This window comes from Primulina tabacum, chromosome 4 (genome assembly GCF_025594145.1).
Source record: "Primulina tabacum isolate GXHZ01 chromosome 4, ASM2559414v2, whole genome shotgun sequence".
Lineage (NCBI taxonomy): Eukaryota > Viridiplantae > Streptophyta > Magnoliopsida > Lamiales > Gesneriaceae > Primulina > Primulina tabacum.
Genome location: NC_134553.1, coordinates 4,364,433 through 4,390,105, shown reverse-complemented (window position 1 = coordinate 4,390,105; position 25,673 = coordinate 4,364,433). Strand labels below are relative to the sequence as shown.

The following is a 25,673-nucleotide window of genomic DNA, read 5'->3' as shown; positions in this document are numbered from 1 at the left end:
TATATGTATACATACATACATATATACATACATACATATATATATATAGTGTTGTAAATAGTTTTTCATTAGGACTACACATATATTATATCAAAGGATGATGTATGAATATATAACAAAATAAATTCTGACATACGTCAAAGTACTAAAAAAATATTGATTAAATTAAAACGAACCTACGATGGGAAAGACGGATAGCGATAGGTTGCGTCAGATAACAATTTCAGGAATGCTCACTATTCTTACCAGGCCAATGATAGTTTAAAATTTTGATTTCAAATATCTACGTGTATATATACAAATACGCACCATGGATACAAGTATTATCATAATCATTATCTTAATAATTTAACTGACATCCACATTCAAGAGTGGCAATGGATTTGGAGCAGCATTGCATATACCCCCAACTTATATTCAGTTTCCAGTAAAAGTATGACCCCTAAGCTGCAATTCTGGTTGCAGCAGCCACTCTCTCTCCTTCAGATACTGCAAAAGTGGCGGTTGTTCTTGTCTAATTTCCGCGCCAACACCACATAAATAAGGAACAGGTCTTTGATAAGCTGTAAAGAATTTTTCCCTCGTCTGTTCTTGATCAGCTGACCCATATACAGGATATGTATTTGCATATAATTGGGGGCTCCCCAGGTAAACCATTGGATTTGAAACCAAATGGTTTCCCCACTGATCACATAGATCAAGACTGCTAACTTGGTTTGCTTGAAAATTCTCGAAGGCAGGGTGAGTGTTGTAAACAGGCGGTGATATGTGGTTGGAGGTATTCTCCACATTCTGACTGTTTCTGTAGTGATAAAGCCACTCTGAAGAACTCATTCGAAGAACTGGTGGGTAACCATCAACGAGACCAGAGATTCTGTGAGGAGAAGATCCGACTGGTGAACGATTTGAAACACCATTTGTGTATGGTGCCGCACCTAGAATCCCATCCGATCCATTCTGGTACTCAGGTGAGATTAATGGACTCATTTTTGACCAAACGGCGTTTTCTGGTAATAAAGGAGCAGAAGGTAAAGGTGCAACATAAGGAGATGAATTGTAGCTGATTGTTGAAATAGGCCTGTGGCCTATCTTGAAATTCTTTCTTTCCAATATGGATAGATCGGATAAGGAGATGGAGGCTATTTCCTCGATAGGACTGAGCTTCTTGTGTTCATTGAAGTCTTTCTTCCCATTTTCTGTTTCATACTTCGAAACTCCTCTATTGAGGACCCATGCACTCAGGGAGGGAGGTCCAGTGGAGTGGGTTGTCAAGTCCTTGAAAAGCTTGTGTTGTCCTGAATCAGACACGGTGGAGCAGAAACTGAATGAATCACCATCTTCCGACTGCTGACTGGTGGAAAATGTCGTGGCACGGCGTAAGCATTCATCAAGAAGTGTTTTCTGTGTATCTGTGGCTTCAGGACCAACCGGACATGTTGTAGATTGAGGGGTATAAATTGGAGCCGAGTTGTGTCTTGCGATTGGCTTGAAAAGAATTACCTCTTCATCCTCAGCAATCATTAATTGTGTTTTCTTTAGAGTTGACGATGTCTCTGCACTTATAATCACTTCAAGGCTGGAATCAGATCCTGTGAGTAATTCTGCTTGGCTTAGACATTTTTCCTTCTTGAAACTGCAGAAATTTCTTCCCTCTTTGTCTCTGGATATCCAATCTTGCGGACTTTTGGCTCGGTCCACAATTCTTGTTGCAGCATGAAATATACGCCGAGAACGCCTTTTATCACAATCGTCCCTCCATTCCTTGTAAGTGGTGGTGAAATCCAGCATTTCATGCACATGGGCTAACGGGCAAAAGCCTCTCAACTCATGATCTTCCCAAAGAGCAGTATTATCTGCATCTATCACGCTCTCGTTTTGATCAAGTCTGTTCAAGAACTCAGATAAAACACTGAAAAAGTAAGTCATGGCATTCACAACCCTTTCATCAGTAACATGCATTTCTGCTTCATCAAGTGCTCCGACTAACCACTCCACGAAAACCAGCACCGCTGGTAAAAGTGGGCATTTCGCCATGTTACACTTCTGACATCTCTCAGTGAGTCGGCCCATGCAAATGAAAACAGTAGCCAACGCTAATGGTGTATATTCAGACTGCATCTTCTCATCTATCCCTGTTGGGTCTTTTAGTTTTGGGTTCTGGACCAGTCTATGAAGCATGAAGATGAACGTGGAAACAAGTTGAATGGCACGATAAGGAGCCTTTATCAGTGAATCCACAAATTGATAAGACTCCATTGTTGCAGTAAGTTCTGCATCATCAACTACTAATAAAGCTTCTAAACTGCTCAACATATGAGTGAATGTGCAGGGAAATTCCTCCAAACTGCATTAAAATCAACCATTAATTTATATATCATAGGTTGAAGTAATAGTAATGCACATATGCATCAAGCAGTCAATAGCTAAGGCGTAAATATTATGGTATAGATAAGTACCTGGATCTTATTATGAAGAAGCTTATAGTTCGGATGACAGATGGCCACGGATCAAATATTTCAGCACAAGCATTCTTCATCTCAGCTATTTCTGTTTCTTTTGAAGAACTATTCTCTGCAGTAGATTTATTGTGCAAGAAATTTCTTCCGGGTATATCATAAAAGTCGAATGATACCACAGTAGAAAATGAGGGCAACTGAGTAGACTTTTTCTGAAAATCCACCAAAAAAATCGTTTCTTAATTTCCATCACCTAAGAAATAATCCATTTGAATCAGTTGCCGTCAAGTGAAATCCAGTAGCCAAAAACTACATTTACCTCTTCAAAGAGTAGCACAAGGTTTCTCCAAGCATCAGGAAATGGCTCTTTCGCCTCCAAACTCCTCAACGAATGGTACAATGCAAGAAAAGAATCCCCAACATATGTTGCCAGCAAAGCCAACTGCAGACAAAAAAAAATATACCTACTTTTATTTCAAGTTGTATAATGAATTTGATATAGTTGGATCATCTACCTGATTATGAGAATTTCCACTTTCTGGCCAAATTTTGGTTGCTTTTAGGTAGTAGTTTGCTGCCACTGACCATTTTCGAGTATCGGGTTTTTTAAGAATTTCTGCATACCTAGCCAAATCACCCAAACAAATCAAAAGGCGGTGGCATGTAAATAAACATTTGCGCAGCTTCGTTGGCTCAACAGAAAACGAACTAGCATCATTGTCCAGGAAACCTTCCCCCAGAAGTCCACAACTTCGTTTAAGTTTGAGAATCAAACCATTATAGAATTCATATGCTTCTGATAAGAACGACTTGAATCCTTCCAAATGAAGATCAAATTTGCTTGGAGAATTACCGTTTTGAGGATGAGTCTCCTTAACCTTATCTTTATCCAAATATTGTTGACTGATTCTTTTGCGGAATTCGTTAATATGCTTGTAGTGCAGCTTCCATAGAAGATATTCCACGTCTTGAATCTCTGCCATCTGATCAGTTGACAAAAGAATTTTCTCCAATCCTGTTCTGACTTCATGGTATACCTCAAGAACGTCACCATGTAAGATACCTTTGGAGTACATTAAAGGTAACAACCTTTTCTCGGTGCTAACAACCTATAACAAAAGAAAAACATCAGATTCCTATAATTTCATTACTGATGTCATAGAACCAAAATACGTTAGAAAGTATAACAGGAGGGAGATCACCTCAGCTAAAGACTTCTGTGTCTTGCATTGATTCTCAAGAATGGAAGACATCTCAAAGCTTATCCGTGGCAGCCAAATAATCTTTGGTGAAATCAAAGCTTCTTACATTAGCTTAAATGCAAATCAGTAACCGCCAATCAATTTAACCCAGGCATCAGAAAATTGTAACAATAAACGTCCATATATTTGACATTACAAACAAGCCTATACTATAAATGACTCTCTGCTTAATAACACGATGCCATTTGTGCAGAGTGAATTAACAACACAAGCCTTGAACGTGAGTTTGAGAATGGACAAGTCCCTTTCGTGGTGGCCAACAAATTAACCAAGATTGAAGCTACCCGGTTTCGCACGGCATAGAACCAGGTGCCGTGCGTGTATCAGAAAACATCCCCTTTGCAGCTTGGAGCTACAATCTCAACCCTCACCAAGATAAGATGAGGAAAACTATATAGTTGCAAGTCATAATAATTAGCTTCATCAACAGACAAGTACACGAGACATAGGTGATCTAAACAAGGATCAGTCAAAATTAAATAATAACATTAAAACATCCAATAAAAACCAAACAAAACAAAGCAGAGAATAAGTTCATAATCTACTATAGAAAAAAAATTTTAAAAACACACAAAGTAAACATATTAGTAGCTTAATGAATACCTCACCAAACCAAAACAGACACCCTCAATTCCCTAGCAAATTCAGTTTACTCAATCGAACACCAAAGACTTTTCAGGAAAGCTCGATCTTTTAAGCAATAAATAAAGAAGTACCAATACGTGAAAGTACCTCAAGAATATGCAGTCAATTGAGAGACCTAGCAACGTTCAAAAAGAAAACCCATCAAAGTTTTCCAAAAAAATCTGAAAGATCACTGCAAAGTCTCCGTACAGTAGGAACAAATAGACTTTTTAGAGAGAGAGAGAGAGAGACCGGGATAGTGAAGAAAGAAAAGGAAAGGGGACACCTGTGCGAGTCGTCGTTGTGAAACAGACAAAGGAGAAGGTGGCTAATTGATGGATTATTTAAGACAAAAGGATATTTAGTTCTCTTACACGAATTTCTTCTCGAGTGAGACGTTGAAGTGGAGCTTTCATCATTACAGTTACATCTTGATTCTTAAAAAATTATCTTTGGGACAATCCCTTGTAATCCAAGTTAACCTCTGAAGATAAATATATATAGTCCTTTTTATCAGCATGCAACACTTTGATATTTTTTCTTTATTAATTTTTGTAGTAGGATATTTTAATGTATAAGAATTTTTCTATTTATATCAATGTCTATCTTATCTTCATCTATGATTTTTTATAGCTCGTTCGGGAGATTCGTGATTGTCTTTATTCATTTAGCAATCTTCAACACTTCAGATGTCATAAAATCTGCGATCCGATTTTGTTCTCCGTATAGCTTTTGATGCTGACTTACTTGTTTTGTTGAGAAATATATCGAGATGCAAAATATTGTAATAATCTTATGATATTCTCAATAATTACATATTTTATATTGCAGCAATAAAGTGTCACAAGGGTATGTTGGGATTATTCTCTTAAACCCAAATAGTTGCAGCTTGGTCAACCGATGGAGTCTTGTAACAGCGTTGATCCAAAACAACATTTTTACAAATATGTAGCCTGATTTCTTCGACAAGTACTACATATTGTTTAATACGACATAACAATTCTACGAATGGATTATTTTCAATATATGGATTAATGCTGCATAATTTTCTCATCAACATCATTTATGACATGCATGATAATACGCAATTCATTGTTAATATACCAAAAATAAATTTGGAAATGAGCTGGATATTGATTGATCCTTAGATATGATGGTGAAAAAGTGAAAATTCTGCCTTTATAAATCGCACGGATTGAGGATGAAAACTCTCTATCAAGCCTAGCACCAAAATAAGTAAAGAAAAAAAAACTATTGTCTAATTCAGTTATGCGACGAAACTCTATTGCTATTGTAGATTTGGAATTTGTGAACAGAGTCGTCAAACTTGACGGGAAAACTGAGTCGGCCAGTTTAATTTTACCAGAATCACAACAAAGCGAGGGCCGCTCAAATTCGAATTTCTTTGCACAGCAAAATACGGTAGAAAGATAGAGGGGCTAACAAATGATTGGTAGTCGAAGTCGCATTTGAAACTGAAACCGGAAAAGCAACATGAAAGCCTTGAATCGGGATTTACAAGACTTTTTTCCTTGAAAGAGAAGAACGATTCTACAGAAAAAAGACAAACAAACAAGAAAAAATTGCAAACAAAATTTTGACAGAAATATAAAACTCACAATGTGACATACAAGCTACATGGAATCGATGCACTTCAGACCCTTGACATGCAAAAACGAATTAGCAGACAAGCACAAAATAAGTTTCCTGAAGCCGATGGGAAATCAACATTTTTTTTGTATAACTCGATAATTGTAAATTGTAATGCATGTTGATAAATCAGAATATCTAGGCCTTTGGTGAGCCGGTCTTCCATTTGGGCTGAGGATGAGCCAAGGGTAGTGGGCCCATCCATGGGATATCGCCACCATGGCACAGGAGATCTTCAGATAGAAGGTGGGGAATGCTAAAGCATCGGTCTCCTAGTACACTCATTATCTCCAGATACTCCTTATCCTTCTTATAACCCTTGGAAAGTTCAGGCTTGGAAAAAGTGGGGTATCAATCGGTATAACAAGTCAATTCTTCGGGTGGTTGGATGAAGAAGAAGTATTTTTTTCCAGTCCTTGACATGACTGGGAGTCCCCTCGAAAAGCTTATGGCTAGACCGAGAAGTCACACAAAACGGTCATTCTTTTGATCTAGACAGAACTAAGAAGTAGGAGAAAGTAGTGCAATTCAAAGGGAGGTCTAGGGCCCGGAATAGCACAGCAAAACCTGATAATACTTGCTCAATTCTTGGAAGAAATCGCACAAGGAAAACGAAGACCGGCATCGAGGTGGTGCTGAAAGAAGGTGTAATAGCCCTTGGGAGCTAGATAGGGTCGGTCCTCAGAGGTAGGAATGATGATCTCATGGGCGGGAGGAATGTGCCACAGAGCCCTAAGTTTTGACTCGCTACCAGGAGGGATATGAGATGACAAATGACCGTACCATAAGTTATTCGCTTCAGATATGTTCATCTGTTGGGTCACATGGCGAACTTCCTTACCAGGACGGCTACGAGTGGTGACTTGCTCCTCATGGGAATCAAGGGTAAAGTCATGATCAACTAGGGAAATCCTACTCTGGCTAGACTCACTAGATTCACTAGACCCGCTGGACCTCTCGGAACCACTCGAGTAACTAGACTTGGAATCGGAAGAAGACATAAGGTTATGGATAATCAAATAGCAAAAGGAGAGAACTGACCCGGATTAGCAGAGGAAAAATACTCAAGAAGTAGGATCACGAAAGCGAGCGCTTGGCGTTGGTCGAGCGTAGGAGGAGGGGCGCTCAGGCGAGCAAGCGCTGGGCGAGCAGTGGCGCTGGGCGAGGGCGAGGCGCGTTCGTGCGGGGCGAGGGCGCGCCGGGCGAGCACTTGGCGAGGCGGTGGGCTCAGCTGGGGCGAGGCGAGTGGGAGAGGGCGAGCGTGGCACTCGCTTGGGTGAGGAGAGGCGGCGTGAGGCGAGCTGGGCGAGCGTGGCGCTCGGCGAGGGCGTGGCGCACTCGTGGAGGGCGAGGGCGCGCCAGGCAAGCACTTGGCGAGGCGGTGGACTCGGCTGGGGCGGGGCGAGCGGGAGAGGGCGAGCGTGGCACTAGCTTGGGCGAGGAGAGGCAGCGTTGGGCGAGCTGGGGGCGCTGGGCGAGCGGGGCTCTCGGCGAGGGCGAGGCGCGCTCATGCGGAGCGAGGGCGCACCGGGCGAGCACTTGGCGAGGCGGTGGGCTCGGCTGGGGCGGGGCGAGCGGGAGAGGGCGAGCATGGCACTCGCTTGGGCGAAGAGGAACCAGCATGCGGCGCGGCTGGTAGCAGGGCAAGCGCGCGCTAGGGCGGGCGTGCGTGCAAGGGCTAGCGTGCGGTGGGCGGCGTGTGCGCGTGGATGGGCGAGCATGCGTGCGTGCAAGGGCTAGCGTGCAGGCGAGGTCTCGAGTGTGTGCTCGGCTGGGCGAGCAGGCGCGCGCGACGAGGGCTCGGCGTGGGCTTGCGGCGAGGCTTTGTGGAGGGGCACGAATGCTGTCGGGTGAGGGCGTGGGCAGGGTGACGAAGCAAGCGCGTTGAGCGTAGGCGGGAGAGGGCTGGTGAGTAAATTGCAGAGAAAATTCTGTGTGGGAGAAGTGAGAATGGAGTGAGGAGGGAACCTATATTTATAGGGAGAGCCCAGACCAAATCTTACCATTCAGGAGGAGATTGCTATTTGATTTGATATATTTCCCTCCGGAGCAGGATTACGATTTGATTTGTTTCCGAATTTTTGCACGCCCTCACCCTTGCGAATGATTATTTCTGAAGAGCTTTTGGGGGCAACCCCCACGACCTGACCGGGCAGGTCAATCCCCGTAATTTTCGCGTTGGTAACATCGTTCGTTGACGACAAACCAAGTAAATTTCTCTAACACAATATGCCTTCGTCGCTGATAAATCGAGGACAACTCAATTAATCGAACTTTGAACCTACGATTCAGTTCGACTCGGGAGAGGGAGACTGGTGATACTCCATGGATAGGCCCACTACCCTTGGCCCATCCCAGCCCAAATGGAAGACTGGCCCACCAAGGGTCCATGTATTCTCCTATAAATACCAGGTTTGAACGTTCAGTTGATTATTCACTATATTGTTTACAACAGCACCCTTAGCTGCTCCCCATATATCCTCAGTCACTGACTTGAGCGTCGGAGGGGCTACGTCAGGACACCCTCCTGGCCCCTTTCTAACGGTCTTCTTCGTGATTCCAAGCTCATGACAATTTCAAAACTCTGCGTCTGTACTAGTAACGCTTGCCGGAATCTTACCCTAAATTTCCCGTGTTAAGTTGATTTTCGGACTCTGCCATTCAACTAGTTGAAGATAACGATTCTAATTGAGGGACATTAATTTTTTCTTTGCACACAGACAACAATCTAATCCGACCAAGAGAAGAAAATCCACGGCTAAATTATGACCGGTTAATTGGCTATCCGACAGCAGACAGATTCGTGTTTGATTCAAGAAATACAAAAAAAACAGAATTGTGGTCAGCTGTTTTGCAGTTGATTGGCACCAGATGTCGCCATGTTTGGATAAAACTTTGAACAAACAAATAATTTTGGGGCGAAACAAGTCAAGATTTTTGAATTGCGGTAGTGTACGTGTCTATGTGAGCTTAATTACCCATACAATAATAATCATATAATAATTAATTCGGTGGTCCAATTTGAGATCTATTAACGCAGCTATTTATTATTAAGTTATTATTATTATATGACTACTTTTAATAATTCTAAGTGGAAAAAAATATATTAATTCCTTCCGTTCATAAACAAGTCTATAAATTTATTAAAATGATATATAATTGATATTCATTTTAATTCCTTTCAGAATACACAAAGAAATGTATTGGAGGAGAATCCAACCAACCATACATAAAAACTTATTTTTGGGGTTTATTATTAAATCCCGGGTATTATTCTTACTGTTGGATACAATAATTGTAAACGAGTCACAGATGGTTTTTCTACGAATCAATATATTGCATCACACGAAAATATATAAATTACCTTTTTACAATTGGCAAAAACTTGTGTGAGACGGTCTCACGGGTCGTATTTTGTGAGACGTATATCTTATTTAGGTCATTCATAAAAAAATATTACGTTTTATGCTAAGAATTTTATTTTTTATTGTGAATATCAGTAGGGTTGACCCGTCTCACAGATGAAGATTCGTGATACCGTCTCACAATAGATCTACTTTATGGATCAACAGTAGGGTTGAACTGTAAGGCCCGAGAATTTGATTACAGTAATCGGAAATGATTTGGGTAGATTTACCGTAATCTGATATTAATCTGTGATGATTTCTTGATTAATTGAAGTGATTATAGACGGAACGGAGTGGACCGGGAAAGACGAGAACAGACGCGAAACACATGTGCGAGGGTGTGCCTTCGCGCACATACGCGGCGTGTAAGCGCGCACATGCGCGGAATGTCCAGAAGCCGAGATGGGCGCGCATATGCGCGAGTATCGAAACGCCGAGACAGTAGGTCTCGCGCATATGCGCTGACTTGGGTGCGCGCATATGTGCGAGCAGTCCAGAAGCCAACGTTTTGGAACAGAAGCTTTGGCGCATATGCGCCGGATTGAGGCGCGCATATGCGCCAGTAGTTGCGAAGCCTATGCGAGTAACTCCAGAGAGTCTCGCGCATATGCGCGGAGATGAGTCGCGCATATGCGCGAGGCGATGTGGGGGATATATGCGGAGACAGTAGGTCTCGCGCATATGCGCGATGTCAGTGCGCGCATATGCGCGAGTAGTCCAGTAGCTGGATAAGGCTTCCGGCGCATATGCGCGCTCAAATGCGCGAGGCATGCAAAACAAGAACAAGCCACTTGCCATAACCTGGCAACATGTACGTATATATATATAAGAAATAAGTTGCATTTCAGAAGAAGGAAAAAAAAAAAGAAATAGGAGTCGAGAAAAGTTTCTGTAAATGCGTTGAAAATCCTTACGCCTTTTGTGAGAAATTCGTCCGTCCGATTTTAAATCCGACTTCAGTACTGTGTTCCTATCGACGTAGGCTACAACTGGACGTAAGTTTTACTACGTTTTGATATGTTTTGAAATTATGATGTTGTCAGAATTGAATGAGATTCATATATGATGTTCTTAACATGTTAGACATCATAGAATCGAAGTCAGATAAAGAAACGGACTGATTATGTAATTGTTATGATTTTTGGAATTGATTAATTGAGATTCGATATCAGATTGGTGTTGTTATTGAAATTATGAGTTGCACCGATATTGATTATGAGTTCTGGTATTATATCTGTGGTGTTGAAATTGACGGGGTTATTGAGACTGTATTTTTATGCCGTCAAAACATCAGTAAATTGATATTGATCAGATTCGGTATTGACTGAGATGGTATTGTGATATCATATGTCGATGAGCATTGATCAGATTATGTTTTGATTTGAGTATTAATCAGAACAGGTTTTGAACTGAGTTATGTACTGATATTGTATCTATTCGATTGTCATTATCAGATTGGGTATGGACAGAGTTGACTTCGATACTTCGTCTTCGTCGGAGCGAGAAGATAAAGGTATAAATTAATGTTGAGTTGGGATTGCACAACTCGAGTGAGGTTTGGCTCGAGTTTCCCTAAATCACATATTTTACCTCACTGTATTGATTTGATTGATTTACTTGTTCTCTTGATTTATAGACAGCAGGTATTAGACGAGTAATCTTGTGACAGAAGTGCCTGATAGTGGTGGGATCGCCACGGGCACATTGCACGATGTCACAAGATAGTGTATTGGCGATTGTGCCAAAGTCTGTCACCGGATGTTTGGCTATAGATGTGGATAGAATTATAACTTATTCTATTACTGATGATCGATATTATATCGATGTGGATAGAATCGGAGCTTCTTCTATTACTGGTGATCGGTACCGTATCGATGTGGATAGAATCATAACTTCTTCTATTACTGGTGATCGATATTATATCGATGTGGATAGAATTGGAGTTCTTTCTATTACTGGTGATCGATACTATACCGATGTGGATCGAATACGAGCTTCTTATATTACTGGTGATCGATACCATATCGACGTGGATAGAATTGGTATTTCTTCTATTACTGGTGATCGATACCCTATCGACGTGGATAGAACTGGAGTCTTTTCTATTACTGTTGGTCGATATGGGAATGCTGACTTCTGGAAACCGGGATCCCTAGACTAGGATTGAGTCTAGTCTTAAATGTGACGTCATGAGTCTAATTGACAGTTATATTGATTCATGTTGATTATGTTCCTGAATATGGTACATATTGATTTATGTTCCTGATGATGGTACATGTTTAGAATATGATTTATTCTTGATATGGATTTATATTCTGATTTGAATACATGTTAGACATATCTGTTATATGCTTTTATATTGTTTTTATGATTGCATGTATACATGATTTATACTGAGAATATAATTCTCACCGGAGTTATCCGGCTGTTGTCTTGTCTGTATGTATGCATGGCAACATGTGGGATATAGGATCAGGGTCAAGAAGAGAAAGAGGCTGGACTAGATAGCGTGGAGATCCGGGCTTCGAAGCAACTTAGGATTCAGCACTTAGATATAGTTGAACCTAGTTGAATTCTTGTAGATAATACAAGATTTGTATATTTATGTTTAATATGTAATTTGAATTGAATTACATTACGTTTCCGCTTTGTATTTTAAAAAAAAATTAGACCCTATTTATTATAATTGTTTGAATTATTCCTAAAGACGATTAAGGAATGAATTAGCGTCCGGGTCCCCACATGAACCGACCTTTCGGGCAAATGATACTTCAAAATAAGCTTGCACGGTTATCTTACCCTTTTTTTTTATGGTAGCTTTGCCAAACAGAAATCTTGCGCACAAATGGCTTTCTAGTGCTAATCATAACGTCTCCTTGGAGTCAAAAAGAACTTTTGAGTGCACCCGCGACTTTATGTAACTTTGCTTTGTTCTTCGTATTCATTCATTATTTTACTCACCCCTAAGTTTTTAATATCAAAATTCTGCATTTTTTTTTCTTTTACAAAAATCTATGTTCAGTCATGGGGAAATTCCTTGAACCACAATCGGAACTCCTTCATCCAACATCTCCATCGAAGGAGGGTGGACTAGACTCAGATCGCACTACAATCGTGCCGTTTCTTCACACTAAAAAATTCTTGATGTACTTTTTTAAAAAAAACAAATTGGATGGTTATCGATCTCTCACATTTCTACGAAAAACCATCTAACAAACTATAGCTATAGCTGGCAGTCAATAATTGTATAATTTCCAGCTTGAAACTACACTTTTCTTGGAATCGCAGTCCACTCTCTCCCAATAAAAAATATATTCTGTATTTTGAAATTTTTTTATATTTTATTTCACCCCTATGACTAGCTTCTGGTTTATCCTTGAATTTCGTGCAACAAACACCCATATATCAAATCCAACGATGGAATCAAATATGTTATCGGGTTTCATACTTTCTTTGATCAACACCTAGCTAGGCGTATAAAAAGCAAACCAGACTAAATGGGTAAAAAACTCAGTTTTTTATATGATTTATAAAAAAAAAAGAAGTTAGATGAGTCTTTAATCTATATATAATGATTATATGCAATTCCTCGCACAAAAATATATTGATAAAATAGTTAAGATTTTTTGGACGAGTCTAACACACATTTGATACAATTAACTTGACTAAAATGATTTACATATCATTGAATTAATCAAGAGGGAGGTTTATCTCCATTTTTTTTATTGCACATAGGAAACCAAGCAGCAGCCGCTCCTCTCTTGGCATCTTTCTTTTCACAAGAAGATAAACAACAAAATAGTCAAAGATTCCATCTTCCCTTGTTTTTACTCCTCATTTGACAGCTAACCCCACTTATGCTTGCTTATGGCATTACCTTTTCTATCAAAGTCCTTCGACATTCACTTTTTTTACCACTAATAAATATATTTTATGTGCCCAATTACCGATTCTTGTAAACAAAGTCATATCAGCCCTATAATCAAACCTTAGCCGAAAAAGCAATAAACTTGACAGCACACTTAAATCGAGATTAAGAACAAATCAAGGCTTTGGGTGGAAGAATAATAAGAAAAAGATCCATCTTTTTTTACTTTTTGGGAAGAAAAAGATCCATCTTTGTACTGCAAAACACTAAAACTAAGGTTTTAAGGAGATTAGAAATTCGTTCTTTTATATAAATAAGATAAGATAAGAATAAGATCCCAAATTCTGTTTATGTTAATGCTTTCACATATAAATGTTATACAAATTAGCATAAAAAAAAAGCACAAAAAAATACCCAATTAGGAACAATGAAAAGGAGAATCCACTCAAGAACTAGAAGCATTACTAGAAGTCGCGACTCTAGGCGAGGTAACCGGAAATAGAGGCAGCAGCCGGGGTTCCGAATCCCTCGGAGTGTTCGCCGGCGACTGGTGCAAGTAGAAACCTTTGTCTTTGATGGCTTTTTCTTCCGCCCCCACGTCAATGTTATTGCAATTGGCAGCAGCCATTTGAACACGAACGTTAATGGGTGACCGGTTGAACGGGTCAGGTATCAGAGGCGTGACCGGGCTGAGAACCAGTGAAGGGAAATCAAGAATACCGGGAGACAGAATTTCCGGCGTACCAGGTCTGGGTGTACCCGAATGCCCGGCCAAAACCCCGGGCCTACTGCTGGATAACCCAGGGCCCAAAGGGCTGATCTTAAAGTTTTTGAGGCTGCTTCGGCGTTCATAAAGCCTCGAGGAAGATTTGTCTTTCTTTGCTCCGGTCTTGATGGGTGGGATCGGGCTTCTCAATGGTTCCGGTCTGGAGGCCATACGGGCGGTCTCGGACGACCCGGTGAGCATTTGGACCACTTTCTTGAAGGAGGTGGTGTCTGCTTGGACGAAGGTGGTAGGGAACTGGTTGTTTGGTTCAGATCTAGTGATTGGTTGCGGCGGGCGGGGGGAGTGCGGCGAGGTGTGGTGGTGGAGGAAGCCATTGCTACTGGTTGAGCTATTCGAGCTGTGGCTGTTCGGGGAAGGAAGAAGAGATTGGCTGTTGGTTTCTTGGATAGTAGGCGGGTTTTCCATTTCCGGGTCGGGTTTGTGTGCGAGCTTCTCTCTGTCTGTCTGGGCGGAATTGCCGTTTGCGTAGGAAATAAATATAGAGAGAGTTGTTTCTCTTTTCAAACCTTTTTCTTTGACTGCCTCTCTCTCTCTCCTTATATTTATTTATTTTAATAATATCGGAAGAAATTTGGTTTGAATTCAAATATATATTTATTCATTTTCATATTCAGTTTTCCGAAGAAACCAAGATATTTAGTTATTTATTTATTATTAATTATTATATTTAATTTTTTATAATCTCGTTTGTAAAACACAATGCCTATGTGTTTCTAAATTAAGAACCAAATAGACATATCGCTTAAATATTCCTAAAATTTTATTACCAACAACAATGACTTAAAATCGTTTTAATTTTTCAGAAACTCGACCCCGATATCTATGTATATTACCGATTTTGAAATATAAAGCATGTGGTGTTACAAATTAATTTATTATAAGATGCAACACAAATACAACATATGGTATCAAAATGTTTGAAATACGTAAATATTAAGTTTTAAATTTATAATACATAATTATTAACTTAATTCAACGATTATGTGATTAAATTACCGACCACTTTGTCTAGTTTGGTAAGAAATATTTGAAGCACATCGCAAAAGCCAACATCAACCACAAGGAAGCGCGTGATTTACACTTAAAGAACAGAGTTAGCTAAGCTAGTAACGTAAGACACGCGCATTGGGAGAGAGTGGGATGAGTTGGTGTAGGAGTCCAGCTGGAAATAGAAAATTTTATAAAATAAGAATCGAAGAAATTACCAAACATTTGCCTTAAATGGGCCCATTAAATTTGACCATCCTCCGGTGGTAATATCAAGTGTTCTAATAACTCGTTTAAACTTAAAACTTAAGAAAAACGCACGGGAGAAAAATAAAAAAACGGTTAAATTATAGTTTGATCGAATTAAGCATAATTAAGACGTTTAATTAAGTGTATTTAAACACAATTAATCACGTCTATTTATGTTTAAATTTTTTTATTTTGAAGATATGTCTTTTATTTTAAAATAATAAATTAGGTTTATAATGTAAATGCTTATTTTTAAATTTTAATTATGATTAAATATGTTTAACAATGATTTGATAAATATTTAGCACTTTTTAATGTGGTTTAGTTGCAAAAACAAATAAAATTGTAATTTTGATATTTTTATGCTTTTATAAATATGAGAATTAATGCATCAAACTTAAATTTATCATATTTATGTATTATTTTATTTATTTATTTGTTTGAGATAATTACAATTATAATAAAAATAAAAACGTTTTTTTATGCTTAAACATGTGCTAATCTCGCTTAAACTTGAAAAACTTTGAGCTCGACATATGCGTTTCGGGGCGTTTGGTATTTTTTAAAACGTCGCTAATAAAGGTAAGAAAGAAAGAAAGAAAGTGAATATCCCTTAAATTTCAATAGGTCAAATTCATGATTAGAAAGAGAAGGAATGGGTCAAATTCATGATTAGAAAGATGAAGGGGGTAACATCATATAAATCAAGTACTTAATGGTATAAAATTTAAGGTGATATTTTTAAAATTTAAGGTATAAAACTTAATGGTAACATCCCTTAAATCGACTACTTTCAACTTTCATTTAGAACAATTAAGGTGATATTTTTAAAATTTATAAATCAAAACTGCATCATGGAATTAAATTTATCCATCAATTCGATTATTCAATTTCGATTGCATGAATTACAAATAAATAAATAATAAAAAAAATTGTTCATTCCCTATGCCATAATAACTCCATAGGCGTGAAGCCAATTTGTGTGTAGGATATGGTACCTGTACCTAGGGAGCCGTGATTTTTATGAAGCTTTTTACCTTGAGAAAACTGCTAATTCTTTTAGAATTCCAACAACGGCATATACAGTACTTAATAATACTAATAATTTATAGAATACTCATATATGTCGATAATGGGGTAGCTTCGATGCTACATGTGAAGCACTGCTCTCACATGATTTGGATGGACAAGATTCACACACATATGTGATTTTAAAAAAATTAGTGGATTTCATGTATGTGTGGCTAAATTTAAATCTTTGATTCTATCATGAAGTAGTGTCCCTACACGTAGGATGAAATCAACGGATGAGACATTATTTAATATAACATTTAAGTAGAGTGAATCACCATGTGTCAGGGAAAAAAATTACTAGTGGTTTTGATTTGGGCAGGAATCCATTTGGTAGTGGATGCATTTAAAAAAAAGTTGCTCAAAATAATTAAACTGCCACTCAAGTGGGACAAAAACTGAAAAAAGGGAGAAACATAGAACCATTTTTAAGCAGAAATGCGACTTATATGTACTGAAGAGAGCACTTAAAGTTTCGCTTCTTTGTTGCTTAGTGGGCTCTTTTTTGTATGCTTAAAAATGATATCAAATTATACAAATTTCAAAGGGAGCGGTGATATTCCCAAAGAGGGTATGATTTTATTATATATTAAAATGCCAACATTTTCTTGATGTAATATCAAAACCTGTTTGGGATTGTATGGTATCCCAATCCTCTAGCTCGTTGTATCTGAAGAAAATAATTTAATTCAAACCGAACGCTGTGCTTTAGGACGGAGGAAGCATCGGATACGCTCGTAAATAGCAAAATAAACACTTTGAGGCGTCGCCTGCAAAGTACAAACATTGCCTCACAAACTCATTAAAACGTGTCTGCCATTTTTGACACACTTGCTCATTCAATCAAGACTCTGCCCTGCATCAACATATTTAATTTAATAATATGTGCATATTCATCTTTAACTCCAGAGAGTTTTTTGTTTATGATATATCAAGATAATGAGTTTTGGACAAACGTTCTTACCACTACATCGAGAGATCTTTAACACTGCTTCATTGATACACAATCATGTAGATTGTGGAACTACTTCGTTGGTATTGCAATCTATATATTCCCGAAATATTAATTATAAATTGGGTAGAAAATTTCTGTTCAGCAAAGACAAAATAAAAGTTGTATTAATTATTATTCATATTTTTATCCATTTGACACGATTTCACATTTATGACTGAAAAATCACGAGTGGAACAGTGCTTTTATATATATATATAAAAGATAAGGATTCAATTTAAAATATAAATAGTTGCACGTACCACAAGAAGCATGCATGAAAAGGGTAACTGAAATAAAAACAAATTTAATTAAAGCTGCAACAGAGAGCGCATTTTCTTCGCTTAATACAGAAAAAAAGTAGCATCATTGGCATAAGACAAATCACAATGCAGTCAAAGAAAACAGAGAAAACTTCAAATCATCATTTGCATGGCAGTTTCTTGAGGGGCTCGAAGGCGAAGGGTCCAACGGTGAAGAGCTTGAAGGGGAGCTTTTTGTCTCCGGTGGTGAGTGGTGGCTTTGTGGCCTTTAAAGTAGCACCGGTGGCGCCGCTGTTGAGGTTGGTGGGGGCGTTACATATGGAGAGGGGAGAAGAGACTAGGAACACCTTGCATTTGTGGGAACCAGATGTCGTCACCTTGTGCGGCATGAAGAAGAAGAAGCCATTTTTGTCGGTCATTGCTTGTTCTTCTAAGTGGTACTTTGTGTTGTTGCATTGCAGCTTCACCACCGCTCCTGTAAATAAGTAAAACACAATAAATATATTTGCAGTGATAAGAATGTAAATAAAACGGAAATGCATGATTGAAAAAAAGGCTCTTTTTCAGCTAGGTAATTATTACCAGAAAGAGGGGCTGCGCCCATTAGAGTATCGACTCCAACGTAGTTGCATGACTTGCAATACACAACACCTTGAACAGCCACGAATTTTCTTGGTGTTGGAGGAGGGTAGCTAGGCGGTGTCGCTGGTGGGGTGCTTGGTGGATGCGGCGGAGACTTGACAGTTGGCTGATTAACTGCAGGTGATGGGCTTGGAGGAGGTGTAAGGTGGTGGTAGGGAGACGGCTGCGGAGCGACAGCCGGCGGGGATTGTGACTGTGTGCGGGAGTTTTCAGTAGCAAAGACTGTGGAGATGAGTAGTAGCACGGAAAGCTGCAGGAGGCCGAGAAGTGAAGCCATTGTTAGTGCACTTGTGGGAGATGTAATTTTTAGAATTTCGTGTGAAACTGAAGAGTAGTGTGGGGAGGATGGTGTGAATTTATAGGGGAAGGACGAGGCCATTAATATATTTTTTTTGGGTGAGAAATTAAATTGAGTTTTTATAAAATCGAGCAAAATTAACTTGATTAATAGAGCTTAAATAATTAAATATTAAATATTTACTTGAAGAACAACTTCAAATGATGGTTGGATGGTTTTTGAGATCCAAGTTTTAAAATGCTACAATATATATCCATGCAATATTGTGTAAAAAAAATAAAGAATTTGACCTCCATCGTAATTAATATTTGAGTAAATCTATTGTGAGACGGTCTTATAAATATTTATCTCTGAAACAGGTCAACTCTACCTCCATATTCACAATAAAAGGTGATACTCTTAGCATAAAAAGTAATATTTTTTCATAGATGACCCAAATAAAATATATGTCTCACAAAATACGACCCATGAGATCGTCTCACACGAATTTTTGCTTTAATATTTATTTAAAAAACATTTGATTGCATACATATATTCTTCTCTTTTCTTTTTTTTCTTTTTTTCTTTTTTTGCTTCGGTCTACGAATGTATCTTGACTACTATATGTCTATTTCTTTCTTATTTGATGTCCCTCATAATTATTAATACATACGAATAAATTAAAATTCACCCAAATTTTATTAATTTACACACTCCAAAATGTATTTGCAATAATGAATTTAAATTCAATAATTCAAATACATAATCTTTTTCCCTTTTAACCATTGGTTTTTTTTATCATACTAATAATAATCAGCGATTTCTATCATAAATCTAAAGTTATGGAGTTGATCATGTATCAGTTGAGTCATTTAACTTAGTTCTGATACGAAATTGTTTTTTTTTTGAACTTCTCGGGATACTATTTGAAGTCACGAGTATATCAAAATTCATAGTCGTCATTTAGATTGTGTTTGAGAAAGATTAATTTGAAATCCATTAATTTTTATTATAATTTTATTGTTTGAAATAATATATCAACTTTTAAATCTTCACATTACTAATTTTCACATCATTAAGACAAAATAGAGTGAATTTCAATGAATTCATCTTAATTATTGTTAGGTGAAATTGAAATTCATCTTAATTAAAATGAAATACTATATAAATATATAAATAGTTAATTTAAAATTTATTGTTTTAAAAACATATGAAAACTATAGATTTGAAATCATCAATCAAAACACAACCTTACTCTCCAAAACAAACTTAACGAGAAATTTGGCAATAAAATTTGAAAATATAGGGGATTGGATTTATTGTTGTAGCCTGAATATTTTATGACCTTGAACGCCGGGTGTTGCCTTATCTCAGCGTCTTGATGTGTATTGTCAACACCGAATACCAAATACTCTGCACAAAACAATGGCCTTTGCCTTGGTGTATAATTTACAATGCCTGAAAAGCAATATAAATATTGATTCGTGGAACTTTAATAGTACCATTTAAAATAAGCAAAAACTCACGTGAGACGGTTTCACGGGTCGTATTATGTGAGACGGATCACTTATTTGAGTCATACATGAAAAAATATTAATTCTTAGGCTAAAAATATTATTTTTTATTGTGAATATCTGTAGAATTGACCCGTCTCACAAATAAAAATTCGTGAAACCGTCTCACAAGAGAATTACTCTTTAAAATATTTGATTTTATTCGTTACTATTAATCATAAATTTTCGATAAAGTGAGAATCGATCGATTCAGAGTTAAGGTAAGACATTTGACTCCCATTAATTTTAAAAAATACATTAGTCAGGAACGAGATTATCAGGGAACAATGATTGTTACTACTAGAAGAACAATTGCATCATTATGTTTGGATTGATTGTTACATGATTTAAAATATTTCAATTATATTATTATCATTGATTATAAGTAAAAAAACAAATAACTTGCAAACAATTTTTAAAACAATCATGAAAACTTCTCTTTTTAGAAATAAATAAATATAATAAGTGGTTAGATGTTTACATGCTAATATAGAAAAGATATCAAAGATAACGCCAAACTCATGCAATAACAAACCAACCATGGTTTTTTGTTGTCCATCCACCTATTGTTTGGATTATAGAACTCAAAACATATATTATATGATGTATAACAAATCAAATACTCACAAGTAATTCGTGAGCAGCTCCATCTTAACTCAACTCGAATTTTATTTGACTAAGCTCGAGTTGAGAAGCTTCACCTCTCACTCAAATCAAGTTCCGGTAAATAGCTATATTTTACCATTATTTTTATCTTTATAATTTAAAAATGTTTTTGTTCATATAAATATAAAATTTAAACACTAAAATTATTCTACACACACTATCGAGTTGTTCGTACAAGTAGAGCTTGCAAAATTTAATTCGAGTCGAACTCGAGTATTCTCTTCATGGTCCCATAATATATTTTACCACACGACCATGTGATGCATAAAAATCCCTAGTTAATATCTCCCGAAAACGATATCAATTTCCAACATCATGAATTTTTCAAAGTTTTTGACACTCGTTTTTTTCCTTGGAAGAAGAAAAACATCACACTAATTCTTTTAATGTACTAATTTTATTTTAGAAATTTTAGCTTTTCTTCGTAAATATCGAATACCCCACAGGTTTTTTATATTAAAAAGAGTACTAAGGGGAAATATGAAACCGGGAACCTTAAAATAGAACCACAATACAATCACAGTGTATATGGAGCACAAGATTGAGGCTTCAAGCAGGGGTGATCAAAATTTTTTATTAACCCGTCCGAACCGCCCAAACCGAATTGCACCGCACCGTTTTTCATAATATTTTATAAAAACCGCGAATTAAAAATATTAATCATAAACAGCACAGGATACGCGGTTCGATTATTTTTTTGGCCAAGAACCACACCAAACCGCACCGCCTAAACCGATTGCCATAATATTGAGCCTAAAATTATAATAATTGTAAACAACATATTCAAATAAAGAAGTCATCATTCATTATATCTCAACTCTCTTCAAAATTATTATTCTTACAAATAAAACTTATCTTTTTCTTAATTATTTTTCATATTAGTCTTTTATTAAAGTATTTATTTTTTTGCTACAATATTTTGTTTGAAATTTGAAAATAAAAAATGATAAAATAATGTAAATATCATTTTTGTTGTGAATGTATTGTATTGTTAAATTATTCACCTAATTTTGAATCTTAATTATTGTTTTTTATATATTTTAATCTTTATATGCTTTAAACTATATTTTATATTTGAATACAATATACTGTTGTTGTTTTCAAATAAATTAAAATAAATGTTTTAATATTTTTCATTAAAAAAATCGTAAACCGATCGCAATCGCTCAAAACCGTAAGGCTTATTTTTCATGTAAAACCGCGATTGATTTTTCAAAATACTAACCAACCGCATATGGCAATTCGGTTTAATTTTTTTAAAAAAAAACCGCAAAATCGCACCGTGTTCACCCTGGCTTCAAGGGCGAAGTTTTTGGAATTTAAAAGCTTTCGAGGAGACAGAAGGTTAAAGGAATCGCGGCCACCTGTGTTTTATTCCCTATATGAGATAATGAATTTTTTTAAAAAAAAAAATAAATCATTTTGTAGAGATAAAATTATTTAAACCTCAAGAACACAGAGACGATTGCTGGTAAATTTCCGAAGGAAGAAGAAAAAAGTCCCACAAGCAAGCTGAAACTTCGAATTCTTGTTGGGTTTTTTAATTTCTCCTTTTTTTGAAAGCTATTGGATATTCTCAGACATTTGATACATCATCTTCTATAAAACTGAAACACAATAATTGGACACTCAATGAACCAACAATCATTATAGGCAAGAATATTGACATGCTCAAGTAGTGTTCTTCAGGAAATTAATGTGTGCACGACAACACTGCGTAATAAGTCGAACGACACAGCTATAGTTGGAACAAAAATTCAATAATCATAGCAAAGAGCTGCTAAGTTTCATGAATTACTCAAATTGAGAAAAAATACTACTGAAGAAAAATACGGGGAAAAAAAACTAAACACCATACTCATCACAGTTGCAACAACTTGAGAGATTAAGATAAAATGTAAAACTATACCATTTTTTAGAGAAAATGTCAAAATATAAAGATGATATGACCCTAGAGATCGCATGATATAGTTGCAAATTGGGGAAAAACATGTATACACCAACAGCTAAGGCCAAAATCAGTTCATACTGAATATCTATGTTCGTCATTATAATGCTACGCGCTATCAATATTTCAGCTCGGCATCAACATTGTATCAAAACTTCAAACATAGAACAGGAGAAATACCATTGCAGAACTCGCATAGAATTATACCGAAAAAACTAATGAAGGCAAGTCTCCAATTGTTGCCTAAAGGAACAACCCGTTTAAAGGAACAATCAACAAGTAAAACTTCCGCCACAATAAAGTATTCGCTTTCGATAATTAAAAATTTGAAACAAAGCTATCACAAGAAACAGATCATTACCACTTAAGCAGCTTCATTGCCAATCGGCTCATCTTCCACATTATTTGTGGTAGCAATGGCATCCCCTCCATCTGCACTCTCGCTCGGAGGCTGAACCTGTTCTTCCTCTGGCAGTGGCTCCTCCACATATTCATTATCAAAAGCATCCTGTGGGACGTCATAAATTCTCACCTGAGGCTTAGACGGATCCTTAACCAGTACATACTTGCCCTCCTTCAACTTCATACACAGGTCTACGATGCTCTTCACAATACCCCACATATTCGAAGTATTCAAATTAATCTGCGCCCCAAACTCCCGAGGTTTGTACCCTACCACCGCCAATATTACATGGTTAAAGTGATCCCTTGGGTGAACCCTCGACACATACCCAAGTTTCATCATATCAGCACCAGCCAATAGAGCCTGTGCAGTCCACTTTGCCATCTTATTTGCATTGTTCTTTAACTCAGTAGCCAACACTGCACCTCTCTGCGTCTCCAGCTTCTGCCTCCAGTCTACACCTGAATACTTAGGATCAAACTCATTTAATGCATTAAGGGTCAAAAACGACCTCTGGTTATTCGTATCCACCACACTATGCACTTCACACCTGGAAACAAGATACATATCATCATCCAGTTTCCACCTCCTGTACCTATAGGCAACTGATGCCACCTCTTCCCCTTCATTGGCAAATGGGTTTGGCTCCTCAAAAGTCACCTTGCTCCCGTTCCTAACCAAAACCTGCTGCGAAAAATTCTGATTAATAAAAGCAGCCTCCAGACTCAACGACTGCATCGAATTAATGTCCTCCTTTGCATCAGGCAATGATTCCTGGGACGTCTCGTGCACAGAAAGCAAATCCAACTGAGACCCATCGCGCTTATCGAAGAACAACTTATTCCCAACACGCTGAATCACAATATCCCACGAGTAAACTGACCTGGTGGCGCACATGAGAGTCGATAAAATAGTATCGGTCGCAAAAACTGTTGCTTTGTCCTCATTAGCCAGTCGGCGAATTACAGGGTCATCAGTAGTAGTAACTCTGAAGAAATTCCTGCTCTTGAAGCGCTCCAATGCACGACAGTTCTTTGGGGTAATCCGATCATAAGACCTATCGTAAAATTCAAGGCCACCGCAAATCAACAAGTCCTCAGGTTCGGGTACCGAAAAGGAGAGCTTCGAAAAAGTGGAGAACGGGATTTGGTCGAGCATATTCCATTCGGGCTGAATATCCACCGAAGATTTGAAAGCGGAAGACTCGCGACGCTGCGGCATCTGCGAACGATTAAGATAGTACAATCTGTCGCGGCGCCCCCTCTCTTTTTCGGCTTCGCGTTTACGAGATTCAGCTTCCTCATCGCGGCGCTGAGGGAGCTGCGAGCGGTTGTTGTGATGGGGATTAAACCTCCAACGAGGGTTGAACTTGGGCCGATTAGGGTTGTGGTGATGTGACTTGGCGGAAGTGTCGACGAGACGGAAAGAGGAGTCCTCATCGGCGGCGAGAGTCGCAAAGGAGTCGTCGCCGGAGAAGTCGAAAGCGGATTCAGAGATGTGTTGTCCTTGCTTGGATCCAGGTCGACCCATATTGGATACATTCCGGGTCCAATCAGCTATCCGTCCCAGCTTATCGGAGCGGGAGAACGGAGCGAACGGCACGTTTGAGGGTTGGTTAGGGACCGATATCGCGGAGGCGGAGGAATCCGGCGGACCCCAACCGTCGGAATTGAACGGCACAGACCCAAGTTCGAACCCGACCATAGTTAAAAACTAGAGCAATTTCTCTGGAGTTGATAATAGCAAATGGAGGTAGGGGATTCAATGCCTAGCGCCGCCGTTGGTTATGTCCGGAATGACAGATTCGAGGGGTTAAAAACCCTAGTCGATCAAATACTATTTGGTCCCTAACTTGGGCCTCAAGCCTCACCAGAAAGCCCATCATAAGAGCTAAAAGTTCATCAATAACCCATCAATAATGATAAAAAAGATCGTACACAAACGCATCGCGTGTGCAGAGTAACTAATATAAATAAAGCAACTCGAATCGTGGTTAAATTTTAAAAATAACATCTGTATTAACTTGCTCACAATTTTGCGTATATAAACTAAACATTATTTAAATTTAAAGAAATAAAATTTAATCACTAGTTTGTCGAGAAAAAAAAAATCTGCTTTAAATTTGTGACTGAAAAAAAATCTCATATTAATCGAACATATTTTGAGAATAATTATTTTCCATAATAGTAATAGTTTAAAATGATAATAACCTAATGATATTTGATTAAGTATCTTGTGAGAAGATATTATAAATTTATATATGTGATACGGGTTGACATGGTCCATATTTATATTGAAAAATAATATTTTTACTGAGTTTAGTTTTACACAAAATTGATTTGTGATACGATCTCAAATAATTTATAAGATATTCTAGATTACGCGTGTTTTAGATTTAAAAATTAATCATACTCGGAATTTTGAGGACATATTATTTATAATACTCTCATTTTTTAAATTGTGTATGTTTCGTAACTTTTATTGAACTGCAATTGATAACTTTGTTCAATTTAAAAATCACAAAATTCATGTAAGACAGTCTCATTAGTCAATTTTATGAGACATATAT

The 25,673-nt window shown here is 37.7% G+C and overlaps 4 protein-coding genes across 9 annotated transcripts; all 4 read right to left on the bottom strand.

The window, feature by feature from the left end:
* Positions 1–77: 77 nt before the first annotated feature.
* On the bottom strand, positions 78–4,683 carry LOC142542616 (nonsense-mediated mRNA decay factor SMG7-like). 6 transcript variants are annotated; one of them, XM_075649343.1, is made up of 6 exons: positions 4,451–4,683; positions 3,659–3,759; positions 2,972–3,565; positions 2,776–2,898; positions 2,457–2,668; positions 78–2,344 (listed from the first exon to the last, which is right to left on the bottom strand). In XM_075649343.1, the coding sequence occupies exons 2-6, from the start codon at positions 3,707–3,709 to the stop codon at positions 418–420; spliced, it is 2,907 nt and encodes a 968-aa protein (XP_075505458.1). In that variant the 5' UTR covers positions 3,710–3,759; positions 4,451–4,683; the 3' UTR covers positions 78–417. The 6 variants fall into 6 exon arrangements, with proteins under 6 accessions (XP_075505458.1, XP_075505459.1, XP_075505460.1 ...); XM_075649344.1 differs by having other exon boundaries at positions 3,659–3,756; XM_075649345.1 differs by having other exon boundaries at positions 3,659–3,739.
* An 8,908-nt stretch (positions 4,684–13,591) lies between these two features.
* On the bottom strand, positions 13,592–14,579 carry LOC142541456 (VQ motif-containing protein 4-like). The gene has a single exon (XM_075647992.1). The coding sequence runs from the start codon at positions 14,457–14,459 to the stop codon at positions 13,713–13,715; it is 747 nt and encodes a 248-aa protein (XP_075504107.1). The 5' UTR covers positions 14,460–14,579; the 3' UTR covers positions 13,592–13,712.
* Positions 14,580–17,626: 3,047 nt separating this feature from the next.
* LOC142541455 (pistil-specific extensin-like protein) lies at positions 17,627–18,591 on the bottom strand. The gene is made up of 2 exons (XM_075647991.1): positions 18,198–18,591; positions 17,627–18,090 (listed from the first exon to the last, which is right to left on the bottom strand). The coding sequence occupies exons 1-2, from the start codon at positions 18,532–18,534 to the stop codon at positions 17,777–17,779; spliced, it is 651 nt and encodes a 216-aa protein (XP_075504106.1). The 5' UTR covers positions 18,535–18,591; the 3' UTR covers positions 17,627–17,776.
* Positions 18,592–22,878: 4,287 nt separating this feature from the next.
* Positions 22,879–24,921, bottom strand: LOC142542615 (eukaryotic translation initiation factor 3 subunit D-like). Its single transcript, XM_075649340.1, has one exon. It carries the CDS (start codon positions 24,806–24,808, stop codon positions 23,066–23,068), a length of 1,743 nt encoding a protein of 580 aa, XP_075505455.1. The 5' UTR covers positions 24,809–24,921; the 3' UTR covers positions 22,879–23,065.
* Between the last annotated feature and the right edge of the window lie 752 nt (positions 24,922–25,673).

What these genes read in the sequence shown, in the direction of transcription:
- LOC142542616 (XM_075649343.1), bottom strand. Translation starts at nt 3,709, where the DNA reads ATGTCTTCCATTCTTGAGAATCAATGCAAGACACAGAAGTCTTTAGCT. An exon ending in GTGGAAATTCTCATAATCAG is followed by an intron (nt 2,899 to 2,971) that starts GTAGATGATCCA and finishes TTTTGTCTGCAG; the next exon opens with TTGGCTTTGCTGGCAACATA. An exon ending in TTGTGCTACTCTTTGAAGAG is followed by an intron (nt 2,669 to 2,775) that starts GTAAATGTAGTT and finishes GTGGATTTTCAG; the next exon opens with AAAAAGTCTACTCAGTTGCC.
- LOC142541456 (XM_075647992.1), bottom strand. Translation starts at nt 14,459, where the DNA reads ATGGAAAACCCGCCTACTATCCAAGAAACCAACAGCCAATCTCTTCTT.
- LOC142541455 (XM_075647991.1), bottom strand. Translation starts at nt 18,534, where the DNA reads ATGGCTTCACTTCTCGGCCTCCTGCAGCTTTCCGTGCTACTACTCATC. An exon ending in GGGCGCAGCCCCTCTTTCTG is followed by an intron (nt 18,091 to 18,197) that starts GTAATAATTACC and finishes ACTTATTTACAG; the next exon opens with GAGCGGTGGTGAAGCTGCAA.
- LOC142542615 (XM_075649340.1), bottom strand. Translation starts at nt 24,808, where the DNA reads ATGGTCGGGTTCGAACTTGGGTCTGTGCCGTTCAATTCCGACGGTTGG.